Genomic DNA, 22,178 nt, shown 5'->3' with positions numbered 1-22,178 from the left:
TAATGTACTGATAATTTGCTTTTATATTTTTTTTGGATTAATATCTAACGATAAATTTTGATTTGCGTGAGAATGCACGGAAAAAAATTATTATTGAGTCAAGAAATTATCATTAAGAATACGGAGGATACTATATCCTAGAAAATATTTCTTGTATCTAGAAAACTGCACTAGATTAAAGATGCTAGATTTTCGTAAATCAGCAGGGTGGCCGCTGGACCCGGAAATGATAGTGAATTTATTTTCTGTTCGAAAATTTCCAACGTTTTTAGAAGAAAAATCTATGCAACGACTTATTAAGTTCGATTGATATCTTTTTCAATCATAATATTCAGTTTACAATGCATAATCCTAAAATATTTTGCTTAAATTTTACTATTTTAGATTTTAAAATTAAATTGAAAAATGAAAATTAAATGAAATGTTTATTTATTAAACTCTTGTGTTAAATTATGAAAATAAAAAATTTCAACATTTGTTTTTAGTAAAAAATTCGTTTTTTCTTCTTGAATTTTCAACGGTTGAAAACTCAATTTTCCATTTTCAATTGTTGAAAATTCAAGTAAAAAAACGTAGTTTGTATTAAAAAGCAGTCTCAAAAATTTGTATATTTACGATTGAAAGTTTATAAACTATTTTCAATTTTATAATAACTTCAAATTACATGCTTATATTAAATTTCAAATTCTATTTAAATATTTTTTAAGTCTAAAATATTCCATTTTAAGATTTTGTAATTTTGAAGGCTTTTGAGGATCTTGAAAGGTTTCAAGATTATAAACAAAATTTCTTGAGAGTCTTGGTAATAAATGACAATTTAAAACTTGCTAATTAAGAAAAAGATCGAGTAATTTTCGTAGATGTTTAGGAGATTTAAAAAGATTCAAAATTAATTTGAAACTTCAAATTATTTCAAATAATTTAAAAGAAAATTTGGATTTTTGTAGATTTCGAATAATAATTCATAAGATTTTGAGTCAGTTTTTGCTATTTCGCAGGATTTTTTGTTATACAAAATTCGAAGTATTTTAAGATACTTCGAAGTTTTGAAAAATATTTTAAAAGAATTTATAAATTAAAAAGATTAAAAAAACTTGAAGTAAAATGTAGAGTTTCGAAACTTTGAAGCTTTTTAAGTATTTTGGAAAGTTTTAAGGTAAAAAAAATTCTCGAAATTTTTGGGAAAATTTAATAATGTTGAACAATCATTATTAAGAATTTAATAAGAAAACATCAATATTGAACAAGCATTAATGGGAAACTACTTAAATAAAAATAATTTAACTTCTAATTTGAAAATTATTCAGTCAAAAAATTGTAATCTTTCAGTTTTTAATGTGTTTAGCTTAAAATTGCTTAAACTAATATACCTTTGAAAATTTTCTGGAGTTCTCAATTTGAGTGCTTTAATTTGGAGTTCAGTTTTTATAGCTTTAAATGCAAAAAAATTTTAGCTTCAAATGTTCGAAATTTTTTATATAATTGGCCGTGAATAATATCTACGCGCCAGGAAATGACCGGGAATTTGTTTCTTCAATTAAAACGACCATTCTGTTTCTTCAGATTTATTTGAAAAAGATTTGTACTTATTATTTTTAATTCAATATTATATATTTGTATTTAATTAAATAAATAATAATTATTAATATTAAAAAAAAGTTACAATCAGTTTTCAATAGTTTATATATTTTGGTTATTTAAAAAAATGTATTTGTAATTTGAAAAAAAAATTTATAAATTAAAATTTTTATTAGTTAATAAACTTGAATTTTTTTAAGCCTATAGTTTTATGAAAACTTAAAATTACCAATTAGAAATGTAAAATATATAATAAATATTTAATTAAACTTCTATTTTTTTAATTTAATAATTTTTTGTATATGAAAACAAGATGATTCAAAATATAAATTGAAGTTTGATTCAATCGAGGTAAACGGCAAAAAAATGGTCATTACCCTTCGATAATTTTTGTTCCAAAACAAAATTTTTCTTATTTTTTAAGCAATTTTCTTGTATCATGAAAATATTGTATTGACCGTATTCGTACCGATATTTACTTGATTGGATGCAAAATTTGTTTCCGTGCGGAGTGCAGTATTTAAGAAAGCTAATAATTTTTAATCTTCGATAGTAGAACTTGAAGAATAAAAAATACACATGGTATAATATGAAAACATGCAGATAGTTCCTCCTTGTTATAGATGACATTGACTTGTTATTAGACAATTTTGAATTAAGCAATACACCTGAGGCTTATGAACTCTAGTGTTCAAGGAAAAAAATAATTTTAGTTGTGTATGTGAAAGTGTGATATTATGATGATGATGATGATGATGATGATGATGATGATGATGATGATGATGATGATGATGATGATGATGATGATGATGATGATGATGATGATGATGTATGCGAGAGAGGGAGAGAGAGAGAGCTGATCTGCGACGTTTATATTGTGCTGCGCAAGAAAGAACGTGAACTATTCCAAGGTACGCCCTGCTATTACTTACCACCTATTACTCCAAATAATAATAATAATGATAATAATAACGGTATGTTCAAAAGGCAACATCAAAAATTGCAAGTATCATCAAATAAAATACTTTGTGCGGAAATATGATAGCGTTTCATTATTCCGGACGTTTTAGTGCTGAGGAAAGGTGAAAGACATAGTCGCGGTTGTGAACAAAATTTCTTTGAAAATTACATAATGATCATTAAAAAAAAAAGAATGAGAATGTGCTCTCTCTTATTTTGTTGAAATCTTTCGATGCTCGATTTTCATGATAAAACAAATGATAATGGAAAAACGATAGCTTGGAGTTCACTGTTCTTCGGCACAAGATAAATGTCCTGGCACCTTTCTCGTCCATGAGTCCCTCCGACCTTTCCTGTCAATCCCTTGACATATTCTACCTTCTTGTTATAGGCCATCCAACTTGTTTGCAATTTACTGCAAACATGATCGTTTCTGTCCGCAAGTACAGGTGGCAATGTATTGAATGCAAATGTTGCTCAATATGCGGAACCTCGGACAACGATGTAAGTATTTATTTCAGTTTTCTTTCCGACGGTATTTCGATCTCAGGGATCACTGTTTGTCCTCTTTTTTTTCAACCCAGTAGCACTTGGATTTTCATCGAAAAAAGATGAATTCACTAGCAGAAAAAAAACGAATTTTCAACAAAATACATACATTTTTAACAAAGTAGTTTCATTTTTAAACAAGAAGATTAATTTTCTACCAAAAAAAAATTAATTTCCAATGAATTTGATAGATTTTCAATTAAATAGTATGAACAATGGATGTGATGCGAGTTTATAAAAAAATTTAACTACAGTAGTGGAATATTTAAATCAGAAAAGATCAGTTTTTAACAAAAAAATGATGTAGTTAAATTTTCATTTAAGTGAACTAATTTTTAAACAAAAACTATCTTTGTACTAATCAGTTTAATTTTCTTCCAAACTGTCGAATTTTCAACGCAAAATTTAATAGTTGATATTTCAACAACAAAAATATTTAAATTCAAAATTAAAACAGTTGGATTTAACCAACAAAACGAATTTTTCAACAGAATAACTGTATCCTCAACTCAAACAGATTGATTTTTCGCTAAAAAAAAGATGAACTTTCAACAAAGTACATAAATTTCAACCAAATAGTTCGATTTTGTACAAAAATATTGATTTTTCTACAAAACAGATGAATTTTCAACAAACAGTTTATGTTTAACCGAAACAAATTTATTTTTATCCAGACAGTTGCATTTATAACCCAAAAAAGTGAAATTTCTACAGAAAAATGTGAGTGTTGCAACGAAAAAGACGAATTTTCAAAATAATAATTGAATTTTCGACACAGAAGAATAATTTTGTCAACAAAATAAATTCTCAATAAAATTCATGAATTTTTAACCATGTAGTTGAACTTTCAACCAAGAAGATTAATTTTCTACAAAAAGATGAATTTTCAACAAATTATATAAAGTTTCGAATAAATAGTTTGAAAAATGGATGTGATGCTAGTCTATAAAAAAATGTTAACGAAATCGTATAATTTTTCAATTCAAACATCAATTTTGAACAAAAAATTTTGTAGTTACATTTTCATTTAAATGAATTAATTTTCTATAAAAAAAAGAACGAAAAAAAGCAAAAAAGTTTAATTATCAACGCAAAAGCTAATAATTGATATTTCAATAAAAAAAATTGTTAACCGTTGGATTTGACAAAAAAAAAGTATTTTTAACGGATCCTAAACTAAAACGAATTCATTTTAACCAAGCAGTTGCATTTTTAACAGAAAAAATTGATTTTCTACCAAATTATTTCATTTTCGATCCAAAAGTTCGAATTTTTTACAAAACAGGTGAATTGTTAACAAAAAAGTTTGTTTTTAACCGGAATAGATTAATTTTTATCTAAACAGTTGCATTTGGGACCAAAAAAGGTGATATTTTTACAGAAAGAGATGAATTTTCAACGAAAAAGTATGACCTTAAAAAATTAATTTTTAAGAAAGTATTTAAATTTTCAATAAAAAAAGATAAATTCCCGACGAAAAAATTCAAAACTGTTGAATTCATCGAAGAAATACGAATTACCAATAAAACAGTTGAATTCTAACCAAAAAAGATTATTTTTCCGCCAAAAAAGTCTTTTCAGTCAAGAAAGAAAAAAAAGAATCAAATTGTTGAATTTTAAAGTCAAGAAGATTATTTTCTACAAAAATAAGTTAAATTTATAACCCGAAATGATCTGCACTAAAAAGAATACACTAGAAAAAGATTGATGAGAATAGTGAATAAAAATGTATCTACTGATAAGAATACATTTTTCATATGATATACAAAGTTTTTAATAATAAATGGAGTCCCTTTTTTTTTTTTTTTTTTTTTTTTGAAAAAATTTCCTTTTTCTTCCTAAAATTGAGTTACTGAATTGATATGGTCCCTGCGATCGAGAAAATATCTGCTTCTGTTAAACCAGATTTCAAAAAAAATTGTTTTTTATTTTGAATCTATTTATTAATTAGTGTCTAGCATTTGTTTTGGGAAGTCACGAGCTTTTTGACTGGGAAATAATAAATTGTAAACTCAAAAATTTTAAATGTGCAATAAAATAAAAAATATTATGGAAGAAGTTGGTTGCATCTATATTTGAAGGATTTTTTTCAATTTTAAATTGTCACATAAGAATGGTTGAAAGCTTTCAGGTTTAAATTCACTATACTTTAAAAATATAATTAATCTTTTCATCTTTTGGAAAACTTCATTTTTATTAACACTGAAATTAGAAATCAAAAAAATTTAGTTATAGCTGTTTTTGAGTTTTTGTATGATATCTAAAAAATCTTAATTATATTAATCATTCGTATTAATAATACATTATTTTTTAAATTGAAACTTCTTAGATAAAACCGGAATTTCTGTTTAAAGATAGTCTAGAGTTTCTTGAAGAACAGAATTTATAATCAAAAGTTATGTAATTCAAAATTACCAAGTAGTATTTCATAATTTCAAACAAATTTTGATTGTAAAGTTGGCGAAAAAATGTTTTTCTCTTAGTTTGGTCGCCTATACATGATATAAAATGAATTAAAAAATGAATTTCAAATCGTAGATAATTACAACATGAATAATCAGTGAAATGTGCCTTTGCCAATTATAGAATTATTATTTAAATGTATGAAAAGTAAAACAAGACTATTGAAAAATTCTAATATAAAAAAAACCTATGATCATATATTTATATAACACTGAACTGAACTATACGAGGAAAGAAAAATGCAAATGTATTTATTTTTATATAAAAAATTTATTTTCGAAAAAATGGGAAATTTTGTATTTGTAATAAAAAAATGAAAAAAGCAACACTTGTAAGAAAACACAGATTTCATTATGAAATAAAGTAACATTTAATTTAAAAACAAAAAATTATTTAAAATATTATTTGAGCTCTGCAAATAAAAAATAATTTAAATATTTTTTCACAGTACATCGGACCTTGTCTTGAAAAATGTGTGAATTCACAAATGAAAGGTTGGCCTTTGTACCAGATTTACTGAGGAATAAGCTTATTCTTTCCAGAATATTGTGTCTTAGATAAAAGAAATATCCTTGAGATTTACAATGAAACAGTACCGTTATTACGCAAACAATATTAAATAATAACAAAAATAACTGTTAGAGGCATATATTATTTGTTATAAGTAAATTTATTGGCGCTATCTGTTTTTAGCCTTTGAAGTCATAATTAATAAAATAAAAAATTTATAATTGTGTTTTTTTGTTGAGTTTTTAGATTAATAATCGTGCATTAAGGCCATGTGACGAGTGGGTCAAGTGACCAGATTCCTACCTTACCGCCACCTTTCGTATTTCCCAAATTATTTTCACACGAAGCTCCACATCGAGTCGAAAATTTGGGATAATAAATAAGAAGCACTAAGAAAGGTGGGTCTGGTCCTAAAAAATAAAATAAAAAAAGCAACAAAAATTATCAACAAAATTCTTTTTCATAATTATACAAATTTAGGACCAGGTCCACTATTCTTAGTGCTTCTTGTTTAGTACCCCAAATTTTCAACTCGATGTCGCGTTTTGTGCGAATATAAGTTGGAAAATAAAAAAAGTGGCGGTAAGATAGGAATCTGGTCACGTGACCCACTCATCACATGGCCTGAAGGCGGATCTAAATATACATTTTTTTAGACCGAGATAATATCATATGGAGAAGTTGCAGTTTGTGGTATGGAACATTTCCACTGTTAGAAATTTTGGTTGTCAATATTAAAGGCAAGCGCTATGTTCATAAAGTTTTAAAAAATAATTTTTTCTCATTTTTCATCTAAATCTAAAGTCTTTTTCCCCTGAATAATATTGAAAAAACTCTAAATTCGATCCGTTTTTCATTTTTCGTTTTAATTTGTCCACAAAATATGTGGTTATAAAACAAGTGAAGCAAAAGAAAGGGTTATGGTGTCAGAATAAATTGGCCTTTAAATATATAATTCCAAGGTAAAAATAAAGTGATACGTGTTTTAGAGTTTAGCTGAACAAAAATATCATTAAAATTGGTCGAAAACAGGCCATTTTTTGAATGTTGTATTTTTCTACATTACATATATTTGGAGATCTATTTCTCTACATGATAGGGAAATTCTTGATCTATCGGATGTACCGAAGAAAATAGAAAAGTTTCGAAAAATTACAATGTGGATATTCTCAAAAAGTTCACTTTTTAAGTTTAAATTTGTTAACCTTTTTAGGAAAGATTGTTAAAAATATACAATTCGTTTTTTTATGCATGTTTTTTTAGGTAAACTATTTTAGCCGCAAGGAAAGTTTGTCTTTTTTTTGTTAAGTTTGTTTTTTTGCTAAGAAAAAGGGTCAATTTTTGAATAAAAAAGAAAACATCAATAAAAAATGGAATATTTCAATTTTCTGTTTAAAAAAATGAATTTTCAAATAAAGGAAGCGAATTTTTCAATGGAATAGTTGAATTTTCAGTCATAGAAATGATTTTGAACAAAAGTAATTAATCTTTAACCAAAAAAATTACGTTTTAACAAAGTAGTGCAGCTTTGAACCAAAAATATGAAATCAAACAAAATCCAAACAACAAATATTTCGACATTATATAAAAATCGTTTGAATTAAAAAAAAGACGAGTTTCAAATCCAATATTTAATATTTAAGTCCAAAAATTAATTTTCAACAAAAATTGTTGAATAAAATAGTTCAATTTTAATCGAAAAAAAATTAATTTGTAACTGAAAAAGAAATTTGTAACCAACAATGAAATAATTCAATTTTTCGTTAAAAAAAATAATTTTGTACCAATAAAAAGGAGTTTTGATCGAAATACTTCAATTTTCAAACAGCAAGATTAATTTTTAACCGGGAAGAATGTTTAAATAAGTAGTTAAATTTTTACCAAAGTAGTTAAATTTGTAATAAAAGAAATTACTTTTTAATCAAAATAAATGAATTTTCAAACAAGAAGAATATTTTTTTTATACAAAAAGGGCAAGTTTCAAACACATCGTTCAATTTTCAACAAAAATTATGAAGTTTCAAGAAAAAAAAACGATTTTTTTTAATCAAACGAATTTTCAACCGAAAAATGTTTTTTCAGCCGAATGGAAGTATCAAGATTAATTATGAACAAACAAAAAAGAATTTTCAATAAAGTACAGGAGTTTTCATCTAACCGTTCATTTTTGAACTAAAAAAGGCGAATTTTTAACCAGGCACGAACAAGTTACATGATTAATGAATTTCTGACGAAAAAAAAACTGATCTCATAAAAAAAAAAGACAATTTTAATAAAAAACAGTTGGTTTTTATAATTTGAAAATATGATTAATTTTAATGTTCGCTATAAATAGAGAATTTTTGAAAACGTGTACTTTGAAACGTCTTTTCAGTAAACATTAACGTTATGTTTGTGAAATTAAGAACGATGCGACAAAAATTGATCGTACTTAATGTATTATTATTATATAACCTTTGTTCTTTTCAAGCTGAATAACTGACAGTTTGACTCTATTTTACGATTAAACTCTGAACTTCTATTAACGATTTGTATACAAAAAAACCATTTTTGATATATTAAATTTGAATTTTCGTTGAACTCAGACCCGAAAAATCGCGCACTCTGGTGAGTGGTAAACTCATCCATTTGAAGTAGCCCAGCAGGGGGGCTTGAAATAGGTAAGCCTTGAAATAGGCAAGAGTTCACTGTTTCATACCCCAAAATTCTACTTTTCTATATGGAATTATGTAGACATAAAAAATAGCTTTTTTTGACCCGCCCCAATAGTCGTAGGTGTCTATTTGAAAAATTATTTGCAGCTTCAATAAAAGGAGGGAATAGGAAAAAATTATCAAATATAAGGATTCTAGGGGATTTGAGAAAAATGGGAAAAGGGGACTGGCAATGATCCCTGAAATTGTATTTATGAATTTTCGTTGTATTTGATGAAAATTAGTTGTTGTTTATTAGAATTCTGAGTAATTATTTAACCTAACTTTAAATTAGGATCAGTTGCTGTTCTGCGATGACTGTGATCGTGGATACCACATGTATTGCCTGGCTCCACCACTGACGACTCCTCCAGAGGGCTCCTGGTCTTGTCGTCTCTGCTTAGCAGAATTTCATCGGCGCGACTGAATTCATTTTCAATTAATGAAAAAATTCAACGGTCCACCCATCGCTGTGAAATAACGGACGCTTTTGAATTAGGAGAGTATTTTGAACTTACGCTTTTCCGGTGTCACGTGCTATTTTTAAATATTCCTCAAAGAGCAGCTCAAACTAGAATTCAGCAATTTCCAAACTGCTAATATTCCCAAGGACTTTACAATTAATTTTAATTAACTTTACAGTTTTTTTACTCCTTGCGAGATTCGAAATTCGATTTCAAACCAATTTATGAATCGAAGTCAAAAGTCTCCTGTTTAATCTAGAAATAAATCAGTTACTTTAGAAGTTCAAAAAAAGGACAATTCTGATGAAAAAATTTGAAATCCTTAGTGATATTACTTTTTGAGAACTCTAGTGAAAATTCTGCTTGTCTTAATTGCCTAATAAATGCTCGCGAGTAGAGTGATCCTGGCGTCGGAGAGATACTCAAGTCCTAATTTTTAAATGCTATTACAAGAATTGACGTACGAGAAGGCCTTTCTCTATTCTTCTTATGATTCTACCTTAAAGATACTTCTCGGACTTTTAGAATGGTGCATTAGATATCTCAGGCATTTATGATCTCAAGTGATTAAATACGTATTTATAATCTTAACGACCTAAAGACTACAGGTTTGCCCTTTTAGGTGAAACGAACTCTGGATAATTATCGCAGCGCATTGTACAAATACATAGATTTTTTTGCAATTAATTCTTATTTTGAGGTAACTTACAATTTCAAACTAATAGTATTTAACCGTAAGACATCGAAACGACTGAAAATAGTTATACATTTCTTAAATGCAATACTCTCCTAGTTCTCCTTAATCTATTGTCAGACACAAAATTTGGATATTAGTCCATTTTACGATTTTACAAATGCTTCGATACGATTCTAAGATCTTTACTAACTATTGAAAAGTGCGGTTTCTAATGAAAGGTAAAAAATGACATTAAGACCGATTTCATATGAAATCAGACAGTTTAATTCTGGCGATGTCACGGAATTGGTTTTTTGTTTTTTACAAACAAAAATTTTATGAATTTAGAGCTACCTGCATATTTAGGTGGATTATGAAGAAAAATAAGAACAAATTGACACTCTTTCATATCCCTTAAAGACGCTTGAAAATCTTTTTAATTATCAATAAGGCAACCTTTGATTTTTTTAGATTCATAATAATATTAGAAAGATATCTTTTTTTTAACTTGCTTGGTTTTATGTCTTAAAGAAGCAAAAATCATGTTTATTTAAAAATTTAGAAATATAAGATCTTTTTACATTTAGAATTTAAAATATAGATGAAATTATGACTTTTTGCTATTCTGTTTTGAATAATTTTACTTTTGCAGATATTGGGAATGGTTTTTTACCATTTCGCCACCTGGTACCCAAAACTGGAACTAGAGAGAGTGGGTACAATTTTAAAGTTGTACATTAATTTTTGTATAGAAGTGTTTTTACGATAGTTTTGTCAAGTATAAGACAATGACTAAATACTCAAAACAAATCTTCATAAAAAAAACAAATAGTTTTAGATAGAATTTCCATATTATAATGTGAAAAAACACATTTCTGTCAAGTAGGCTTAAAAAACATAATTATTTCACTATTTTATTTAAGTTTCAATGAATTTAAGTTTAAATAAACTTTAATTAATGTATGTAGCGACAAATTTTATCCAGATTATGCGAAGAATATGAATAATAGACGATTTAGGGTGGCCGTTTTAATCGAACAAAAAAATTACTGATCATTTCCCGGTTCGCAAACATTTTTCACGGTCAATGAAATTTAAAAAATCGAACTCTAAAACTAACATTTTTTCCATTTGAATTAATAAAAACTGAGCTGCAAATGAAAGCACTCAAAGTGCAACTCTTGAATTTCAAAGTTTTAGAATAATTTAAACAAATAAAATGGAAGCTACTAACAATTTTAAACTGAACAATTTTTTATTAAATTCAGTTAAACTGCAAAATATTTTTTTTAACTTTTATAAATTGTAGAGTTCAAAGATTCAGATTCAGTTCTAAATATATAATTTTACGTTATCATTTTCAATGCTTTGAGTTCTAAATTGAAGAATCAATCAATGAATTAATTTTTTTCAAAATTATATAATTTTTATAAACTGAATGCTTCTTAAATTAATAGTTGAATTATTTATATTTTAAATGATTAAAAAATCCTTTAAATGCTTCCAAATTTTATTTGAAAATATTGAAACATCTGCATGTTTTTTACATTTTTTTTTAATTATTTCAGAACTTCTAAACATCCTTTAAAATGAATCCAATTTTTTCTAAATTTCTTTATAAATTCTGCCAAATTAAACAAATTTCCTTAAAATCTTCCACATTCATTTTGGATAATTTTGTAAATCTTTTGGCGGTACACGTACACACTTTGTTTAAATGATTTCAAATCAATGCAAATCTTAAATTGAATTTGATTTTTACTTTTAGACTGAAATAATATTCGAAATTTAATAAAAGCCTTTGTTTATGAATATATTATTTTGAAGTTATTTTAAAATTGGAAATAGTTTATAAATTTTTAATCGGGCGTTTACATTTGTTTAACTAATAAGACTTTCCAATTGAAATAGTTTACATAATTTTAAACGTTAGAAACTGGAAATTCTAAAATTGCGAACGGATTTCGTATCGTCTTGTAAAATTAATTATTATTCACTTTTTAAATCTTAAAGAACAGTTTAATTTTTAAAATAATTATTTATATTCACAGTTAATCAACTGAAAATGTATTTTAAAAAGGATGCAAATCACAGTTGGACAGATATTTATATAAAAAAATATATGTTTCTTCGTCTTATAAGATGTAAATTCCATCTACAATTCTTTGTTTCCGATAAAGACTTACTTTTAGTATCCAACAAATACTTCAAACTCCACAACAAAAATCGTAAAAACACATTCATACAAAAATTAATGTAAAACTTTAAAATCGTACCTATTCTTTCTAGTTCGGATTTTTGTCAACAGGTATTTTATTTTTTTGGTGGGGATTTTGAAATTTTCGGAATTTTGGAAATACTGGTTTCAAGGTTTCTGAATTGTTCTAGTTTCATTAACTTTTACTAGTTTTATTTTTGTCCGTAATTTGAAATTTTGAACTTTTTATTGGGAATGGTTAAACTGCGATACGCCACATGGTGACAAAAATTCGAACTAGAAAGAATAGGCACGATTTTAAAGATGTATTTTAATTTGTGCATAAAAGTGTTTCAAACATTTTTTTTGGAGGGAAAATGAACTCAAAGTTAATTTATATTCATTTGGACATGAAATATTTACTTTTTAAAAATGTAATCTAAAAGCAAAGTTATAATTCGTATTTAAATTCCAATCGTCTACTATTCGTATTCTTTGCATAATCTGGATAAAATTTGTTGTTACATACATTAATTAAAGTTTATTCAAGCTCACAACGCATTGTAACTCACATGAAATAATAGTATTTTTATTAAAACCTATTTCACAAAAATGTGTTTTTTCACTGTATGGAATAGAAATTCTATCTAAAACTGTTTGTTTTTTATGATTATTTGTTTTTAGTATTCAATCATTCTTTTATGCTTAACAAAACAATCGTAAAAACACTTTTATGCAAAAATTAAAATAAATGTTTAAAATTGTACCTACTCTTTCTCTACTTTCATTTTCCGGCACCATGTGGCGAAATGGTAGACCACCATTCCCAATAGTTAGATAATTATATTTTTGGTATTTTTTGACATTGCGCATTTTTGCTTTTTGATCAATAAGGCCGCAACGAAAATTGAGTCATGTCAATTTGTTCTTTTAAGACTGTTTAAAGAAAATTTTCCTCAATTTTTTTTTCATAATTCACCTAGAAAAATAAAATTTGGTGAAAGAATTGATTTCAGACTGCCCGATATCATAGGAAATAGGTCATTGGATATCCTAGGATGAGATAATATTAATCTTTAAGTGTCTCGTAAAATCATGATAGAACCTCTTTGTTTATCTGAATGTACCATGATACTCAAGCTTTTACATTTAACGACATAGCTCATGGTAGCAGCCTAGATATTACAAGATCTAATTCGATATTGCCAACAATTATGTTTTAAACGACATAATGCCCTTGGTTGTTTAGCTCAGTATTTTTATATTTTATATATATATATATATATTATATATATATATCAAATGTACTTAATTTAAACTTCAGTGGTGATATATTTTCTACTCACTGTTGTAAAAGCCGTGTTTCTTTTCGAGCCTATACAGTAAGAAATAGAATTTTAATGATCGCGTGGAATTGCATAATTTTTACTGCGATTTTCAAATGAATTTTTCCGTTCGACTCGATTTCAATGTGTCCTTCGAACATAATTTTTATACAGCTTATTTTTAACACGATGTATGCCACATTGAATAAATATTAGTTTATACAAATCAGACTGGCGATTTAATTTCAAAGGGCTGTCATTTGCATTTGATATTCTTATTTGAATTCTGCCGGATTCACATTCTACGAGTGAGCCAGGGTGGCCAGGGATTTTCTAAATTCTTAAAAGAAAAATCTATCGAAACATTTGAAATATCACAAATTTCATATCACATGACGATATAATGCAATGTAAAATAATCTTTCTCTTTTTTGAGAAATTATGTACAAATTTAAAATAAGTTCCATTTCAACGTGTTTTAAATGTTAAGTCAAAGAATTTAAAAATGCTGTTTTGAAGACTTGAACAATTAAAAATTAAAAGCGTTTGAAATTTAACATTTTTGAGAAAACACGTTTTTAGTTGATCGAGTGCAATCGAGTGTAAATATGAATTAATTAGCTCAATTCTTAAGGCATTTTCAAGAGCTATAAGGTTGAAATATTTTAGAGAATTTTAAAAGATTCCAGGATTTATTAATAATTGTACTAGTTTGAAGGGATTTTAAGGCGTTTGAAATATTTTAGAATAATTCATTTTCTAGATTTCGGAAGATATGAAACGATTTTACAGATTTCAAGATATTTTAAAAGATTTCACATAATTTAATATGATGTCACAGGATTTTAAAGCTCTCAATGTATTTTACCACATTTTTCTGAATTGCAGGAAATATCATCCTAGAATTTCACGGGATGCTATAATATTTTAGTGGAATTCAAAAAATTTATTCACAAGAAGTGAGGCATTTTTTAATGTTTCAAAGAATTGCAAGATATTAAATTAGTTTTCGAAATTCGCCCAGAATTACTATTAATGTATCCTAAAATCTTTTGCATTAATAAAAAATTAATTCACTGGAATTCTTCGAAATTTTACTCAATTCTACTTCATTCAAGGTTTTTTAACTTTGAAGTTTTTACTCAATTAATCCTGATGAACAATTGATAAAATTATCAAAGGATTCGAAATATTTGAAGGTTTTTTTTTCTTCAAATTTCCAGGCATTTTCAGGAACCTTAGAAAGTTACGAGGCATTTTAAAAGATATTAAAGGATTTTAAATATTTTAGGAAATTTTTTACGACTCCCATAAATTTTTTAATTATTTCTAAAGTTTGAAGGGATTTCAAAGATTTTAGTTTTTAAAAGATTACAAAGCAAATTGAAAAGATTTGATCAATTTTAAAGTATTCCCAAGGTTGTTAATAATTTTATGCGATTTAAAAAAAAATTGAATGCGGTTGTAAAGAAAGTAATTTCACGGGATTTTAAAATATTTTAATGGATTTCAAAGAATTTATTCACAAAAAGTGAGAGATTTCGTAGGGTTTCCAAGATTTTCAAGTATTTTTTGAAATTCATTTGGAATTTTCCCTAAATTCCTGTAAATTGACTCAATTCTACTGAATTCAATGCATTTTTAAAAAGTTTTTATTAAATTAACCTTGAAGCCTTTAAAATACAACTTAAACTATTAGACATTTTAGTCGATTCTTTTAGAATTTCATTATTTTTTCAAAACTCGTTTCAAACTTCATTCAATGCATTTTTTCATATTTTTGAACTGTTTTTAATTCACTTGATTGTATTTCAAATTAGCTTGATTTTTTAAATAAATTTCATCAAATTTTTCTCATTTTATTTCAAATTTTACTGGCTTAAATGGATTTTTTTATTTAAAAAAATTTTCTCATTCATTCGAACTACTTTGAATGGTTTTATAGTTTTATAAATTTATCATGAATTTGTTACCCTATGAACGGGACTGTGAGGCCTTCAAATTCATTTCCAATCAGCCAAAATTTCAAAAAAAAATCTTAAAAATTGACAGAAAGTTTTTGTTTAATGCATTATTTGTCGAAATTGAGATTTTTTCGATATGGGAAATAATACTCATTGAATTGATCCCAAAATAATTTTTTTTTAATTTAAAAGCACAGAATCGAGGGCGCTTTTCTAAAATTTTAAAAAATAGCTATCACTACTTCAAATTTTTAAAAATTGTTTTGGAAAAATCAAATTTTTGTATCGTTTGGGCAAAAAAATTATAATAAAAATTATTTCCTTGACAAAAAAAATGGTTTAGCCCCCATAAAATGGATAGAATGTCTTTTATTTTAGCAGAAACTGTTTTTGAATACAGAAAAAAATAAAAAGGTGAAATTTTCCTGACAATCTTCTGTCCATATTTTCCAAATTCGATGAAAAAATCAAGATTTTCTGGACAACCCCACTTTTTTTATTTTATTTATTTGTTTGTATTTTGTTTCACAGCTCCTGTTTACATAAAAAAGGCATCCTGTCAGTTTTATAGGGCATCAACAATTTTTGAGCCGAGAAAAACAATTTTGTTGTTCAAATTTCTTTTTTCTGTGAACGATGCAAAATATCAAAAAAGAGCAAGACATGGTTTTTTTTTAACTTTTCCAGCTATTTAAATTTTTATGTGCACATTTTTTTGTGCTTTTCGTTATTTTCAACGACAAAAAATGCAAAAATTCGATTTTTCAAAAATAATTGTATTTAGTGTGAAGCAGTGGTTTTACCAAGAATAAAATTAACGAGATATTTAGTACAAGTTATTAGCTTTTTCTCGAAAAATTGCTTAAAAGTGTGAAAATTTGTTGAGATCAATTAAATAACTAGTGGAAATACTTAAGGGTTAATTTAAAAGAAACAATTATAAATTAATTATTCTAAACATTACGAATCGATACGATTTTCAAGAAGCTAAATTTTACCTTCGAGCGTGACAATTTTAATTGTTCTATTTAAAAACAAAAATTTATTTGTATGTGATATTGTTGAATTTTGATGTATAAAAAACAAATCAACACTTATTAATTCAGAAAAAATCAAGGACTAAATTCGAGGAAGTTGAAGAGATATTTAGAAGTCTTAAAATTATTCAAAATTAATATAAATCTTGAAATTATTTCGAATAATGAAAAAATGTAGATTTTTGCAAATTTCGAACAAATTTATAAACTTTTTAAGAATTGCGAAAGGTTTCAAAAGAAAACAAAAAATTATTAAGATTTAAAGGAAAATTGAAAATTATTTTTTATTTTGAAAAGCTAATTTTAGGAGAATGTTTAAAAATATTTTAAAAGATATTCAAAATTGTCAAACATGAATCTGGACGATTTTAAGACAGTTTAAAAACAATTCCAAAAATAATTTAAGATTTCGAAAAATTTGAAACAGAATGTGGATTTTTCAAGATTTTCAAATCAAAATTTGAAGCTATATTTGTTTTTTTATTTATTCGTTCGTTTGAAAAAATAGTTTTAAGAGAATCTTTAAATCTTTGAACTGGGTCATTTATAACAAATTTTACATTTTTCGGTTCAACTGAATTTAATATAAAATTTTGCAATTGAAAATTGTTAATAGCTTCAATTTTCAACCTTTTTTGAAGTTACAAGTTCATGGTTTCCACTTATAAATAGAATGCTTTAATTGAAAGTTAACTTTTTTAATTTAATTAAAAAAATTGTTAACTTGAAGAGTTCGAATTTTTTAATTTCATTGACCGTAACAAATTTTCGCGAACCGAGAAATGATCTTAAAACTTCAATATCATTAAATTTAATGGCAATTTGTACACATTTTAATATTAATTTTAATATAATTAATTAGTTTTAAAATCAAAATCATTTAATAAATTAATAGGATTAAAATTTTATTTTTAATAAATCTAAACTTATTGTAACTCATTTTGAAATTAACTGAGTCTCTTAAGCAAAAAGATTATTCTTTATGTTCATATACATGAATTAAATTGTTTTCTTTGATTTAAAAGGCCACCCTCTCATCCTAAAAGGCACTTTAATATTATTCATTAAAAATTGATATCAAATATAAAGATTAAAAAAATAGAAAGTTTCAGGTCCAGAGACATTTAATTAATCTTAAATGTGTAAGAAATCTAGGAGATTTGTAATCTCCGGGGTTTAATCGATTTCAACGAGAATATCGGATAAGGGTTTTCGTTCCAAGGCGGGAACTGTAGCATCTTCAGCAGGATATCCTACAGGAAGCAGTAATGCAAGCTTCTCGTTATTAGGTCGACCAAGCAGAAGACGAAGGGCTGGGCCACAGTTCAATGGAGTTGATGTAAGTGTAACGAGGCCAGCATACTTTTTTTTAAAAGAAAAACAGAGTATTAGTTTGAAGCGTGTGCATAGAAATATATTTTATGAGTGAAAATCAAATTCAATTAAATATGAGTTATATCTTTTAAAATAAAGTTTTTTCTCGTTTTCGCAATTATAAATTATAGTTACAGAGTTATAATCACTTTTTAAATGTTTCCGGCTTTTTATGTCGTCCGGTAACAAAATAATTTTGCATTAATTTTATGACTTGAGTTTACTTTCCCATTTAAAATTATTAACAATTGAAGATTATTAAATATACTTCCGGGTGTATTTTTTTATACTTAAAATGTCTATATATTTTTGGTCTATAATAATAAAAATGATCGAATTTTAATGATTGTATCAATATTATATGCGTATTATATCAATAATAATTATAAGCCATTTTTAAATCAATAGCATTTGAAATTAAACGATTTTGATTTTTTAATATTCGACAATTTCTAGAAGTTTTAAATTGAAAAATATCTAAATTATCAATTGTATATGTGAATATTTTAAATATAAAACATTTTTTATTGGTGATTAAAAGATATAACTATTTTAAATTGAACAACATTTATGAAAACAGGATCTCCAGGTATACAAAAAAATTGGCATCCATGAAAATATTAAAATCACGAAAGTGAGAGTTTTCTTCAAACATATATTACTACCTAAAATTACAAATTTTTTAACATTAAAAAATAAAAACCCTGGGACGAAAACGTGCGTAAATTTTATTTATACCGAGTTTTTTTAGAGAAATGTTATCAATAATTTTAGTATAATTTAGGGTCCGCACTTAAATTACCTAAGGAATTCTAGGCCCTCTAATAGAAATTTTTTGTATTTAAGGTAATCAAATTTTAAATATAAATTTTATAACAAAATTATATTTAATTAAATTTTTATTTACATTAATTGATAGATTATTATTTTAAAAAATTATAGAAATGATAAATAATTTTAGATAATAAAATATATAATTATTGTAATTGAATAAACTGGATGCAAGCATGAAGAGCATGGGCCTCAAAATTAACGCAAATAAAACAAAAACTATGGTTTTCGAAGGAAAGAGTGATAAACCACTATGCAATATTTTATTAAATGATGAGAGAATTGAACAAGTTGATAAGTTCGTATACCTTGGTAGCTTATTTACTAGGGACGGGAAGATAGATGAGGAATTAGATAGATGAATAAATGATGGTAAGAAGGTTATTGGTAGAGCCGGTCCCCTTATCAGAAGTAAAAATATATCAAAGCTAAAATGGCAATAAATAATTCTATATTTGTACCGACTGTACTATACGGTAGCGAGACATGGACTTATCAAGAAAAAGATAAGAGTAAAATTAACGCAATTGACATGAGATTCATGCGCATAATATGCGGGAAAACCCTGATGGACAAAGTAAGTAACGAGATAATTCTAACAGAATGTGGTGGAGAAGAGAAGCTAGTAGACACATGGGAAAGAAATCGGTTAAGATGGTTCGAGCATGTTAAGAGAATGCCAAATGAACGACTAACGAAACAAGTGTATCAAGGTGAAGTAAATGGCAGCGTGCCCAGAGGTAGACCGCGGAAAGAATGGTTGGAATGTGTGAATGAGACCCTAGTTAGAAGAGGCATAAGAAGTCACAGAAACACGAGAGCCTGCATGAAAAAATGCATGGACATAAAAGAAGCTAGAGAAGTATGCCAGGACAGGAAAGTATGGCGGCAAATAGTTAATAAAAAGAGTGTCAGTAGAGTGAATGACGCCTGCAACAAAAGACCTTGGCCACTAATGGACCCAAGTGGGGAACCTTAGATAACGACTTCGTGAGGTTCTTCGCTTGGGGTGATTGCTAGAGAGATTGATCAGCAACCTGGGTCGGAGCAGTGTTGGGGAACGAACGTGTTATTTACTTAAATAGCAGGAGAATTCTGGATCAATCTGGAAAATTTCTATCCCTTCCACACACTACTCCTTTCCCCTACCGAGTGAGTCACGCCTACCCCGAAAGGGAAATGGCTTAATGGTATAATAATAATAATAATAAAGAATAGGATATAAAGTTATATTTAATAATATAATAAACTGTGAATCTTTAATATAATTTTTTATAAAATGATTAACAATTTATTGTTTTATTAAATATAATTTGACATTTATATCCTATTCTTTATTAATAATTACGGTAATTATATATTTTTATTATCTAAAATGATTTATAACTTCTACCATTTTTCTTAGTTAACAACAGGCTTGAACAACAACAAAAAATGGCCTCTGCCATAAAACCTGATTTTTTAATAAAATACTTGAATTTTCAACAAAATCATTACATTTTTAATAAAATAATTGGATATTTAACCTAGAAAAATGAATTCTTATTTAAAAGCGTGTAATAAGTGATATTTCAACCAAAAAAGATGAAATTTATTAAGAAAATGAATTTTAAAACCAAAAAGAGTTTTGCATGAGTAAATATTTTTCAGTCGTGAAAGAAAAAAAGTGTTCACAGATATTGTTGAACCTGCAAGCCATCAGACGAATTTTCTGTACAAAAATTGAATTTTTAACCAAACAATATGAAGTTTCCGCAAAAAAAAAATCAACGAATTATTTAAATTTTCAAGCAGAGATAAACATTTATTCTGAAAAAAAAACATTTCAATAAAGTAGTTCAACTTTTACCCCAGTAGTTGAATTTTGAATGAAAAAAGATCAATTTTCAACAAAATAGTTAAACTTTCAACCAAAGAGATGAGGATTCAACTAAAAATATCAATCTTCAATACAAAAAGCATTTCTTAACAAGGTGATGCAAATAAAATGTTCAAACAAAATAGTAGAATCCTCAAGTAAAGAAGTTTAATTTTGAACCAAACAGTTGGATTTTCGGTTGAACAAAATATAAATTTATAAAAGAAGTCAATTTTCCTAGAAATAGTTGAGTTTCAACAAAACAGTTGAATTTTTTTATAACTTAAAAGATAATCTTCAAAAGAAAGCTACTACAAAAAAAAAGAAATATAATTATCAATACAATGAAAATAAATTACTACGAAAAATATTATATCAAGGTTACTGCAAAACTTTATTTTAAAAATCCCCAATTGTTTTCTTGATTAATTTTTTATTTCCGCTGACCACTAATTATTAAATATCACAATCTTAAACTTATAAAATTTGTATCCCAGAATCTTTTATAAGCGGAAGAAAACAACTTCAAATTAAAATGAAAAAATGTATTCTGCTTATTAGTTATTTAAAGTCATAGAAATTCCCTAACTTGTCAGATTTTTTTTTCCATATCCCAGAATATTCCCCGATCAATAAAATTCCCTGAGCTGTTATGTAATTTAAGTACGGTCCCTAATATACAAGGAATTTCAAATTATCTTCTCTTATTATTTTGAATTTTTACGATTTCAATTAAATATAGGGGATTTTTAGAGAACCTTAGGAAATAAATTAATTTTTGATTCAAAGAATTGTTATAAATTTTAACAGTTTCAAGCGATATGAAGGAATTCGACCAATTTTTCACAATTCCAAAGAATTTCAAAAAATTCCATTTCGAAAATTTGTAGAACTCTTTAATAATTAAAAATAGATATATATTTATAATAAATATATTCAATTTCTTTCATGGCAGCAATCATTTGACATTATTTAAAAATACGTGCAAAAATAAATGTTTATTCTTTCCCCTATGTATCTCCTTTTTCGTAAAAATTACCCTATTGTCCCTTTTTTGAGAAATCGAGTAATTCCAACTTTTTGATTTTCCGTCTCATATGCTCTATTCAAATAATTTCATGACAAAAAAAATATTGTAGAAAGCTTTTCAATTGATTAATACCTGAATAGCACTGATGAGAATTCCGCAAGCTATGGAAACGCTCATTTCATTGTAATAATGAATTTTTCTCGTTCCATTTGGCAAGATACCATACGTTTGCTTAAAAACTAATATCAAATATGGAGCAGTTGTGAGGTATGGTTTCATCGAATTAGTTTTCAAAGGCTGCAAATCAATGGTCCACTTTTTACCCATTCGTTTTCTGTAATTTATTTCCTCCTCATTTTCCACAATTTCTCGTATTTGTGTTTTGGTTGCAGGGTCAGAAATGACCACAAATATCCAGGGTTCTGTGTGCGCCCCACTGGGAGCAGTTCCTAAAATAAAACTTTCTTTTCACTCTTTTTTTAAATTTTATATTTAATTATTATCTTCATTCTTTAGCTTTTAGGCTTTTTTAAAGTTTATATTCATTCGAATTTCATAATTGCCGGGATTACCAGGTGTATACATATGAAACCGGTATTGTCATCTAGCGGCCAGTAGGCACACTTGTAGGCACTGTCGGAACTTACCATTTGTGCTAATTGGCGTATT

At 26.4% G+C, this 22,178-nt stretch overlaps 2 protein-coding genes across 5 annotated transcripts in view; one reads left to right on the top strand and one right to left on the bottom strand.

The window, feature by feature from the left end:
* Nucleotides 1-10,191, top strand: part of LOC117168776 (zinc finger protein ubi-d4 B) — a 35,792-nt gene extending 25,601 nt beyond the window's left edge. For all 3 annotated transcript variants that reach the window (XM_033354558.1, XM_033354557.1, XM_033354559.1), the window contains 2 exons: nucleotides 2,930-3,042; nucleotides 9,049-10,191. In XM_033354558.1, coding sequence (XP_033210449.1) covers nucleotides 2,930-3,042; nucleotides 9,049-9,180 — 245 coding nt within the window. In that variant the 3' untranslated portion in view covers nucleotides 9,181-10,191. The remainder of the gene's footprint in view (nucleotides 1-2,929; nucleotides 3,043-9,048) is intronic.
* Nucleotides 9,408-22,178, bottom strand: part of LOC117168778 (iodotyrosine deiodinase 1) — a 20,469-nt gene continuing 7,698 nt past the window's right edge. Inside the window, exons 3-4 of one of the 2 annotated variants that reach the window (XM_033354561.1) lie at nucleotides 21,642-21,958; nucleotides 9,408-9,472 (exon numbers count right to left, since the gene is read on the bottom strand). In XM_033354561.1, the coding sequence (XP_033210452.1) occupies nucleotides 9,440-9,472; nucleotides 21,642-21,958 (350 nt within the window). In that variant the 3' untranslated portion in view covers nucleotides 9,408-9,439. Of the gene's footprint in view, nucleotides 9,473-17,442; nucleotides 17,779-21,641; nucleotides 21,959-22,178 lie in introns of those variants that run through there. The other variant, XM_033354560.1, reaches the window with a different exon arrangement.

Source organism: Belonocnema kinseyi, chromosome 3, assembly GCF_010883055.1.
Source record: "Belonocnema kinseyi isolate 2016_QV_RU_SX_M_011 chromosome 3, B_treatae_v1, whole genome shotgun sequence".
In the NCBI taxonomy this organism is placed as follows: domain Eukaryota; kingdom Metazoa; phylum Arthropoda; class Insecta; order Hymenoptera; family Cynipidae; genus Belonocnema; species Belonocnema kinseyi.
Note: the sequence above shows the minus strand (reverse complement) of the source record. Positions and strands in the feature narration are given on the sequence as shown.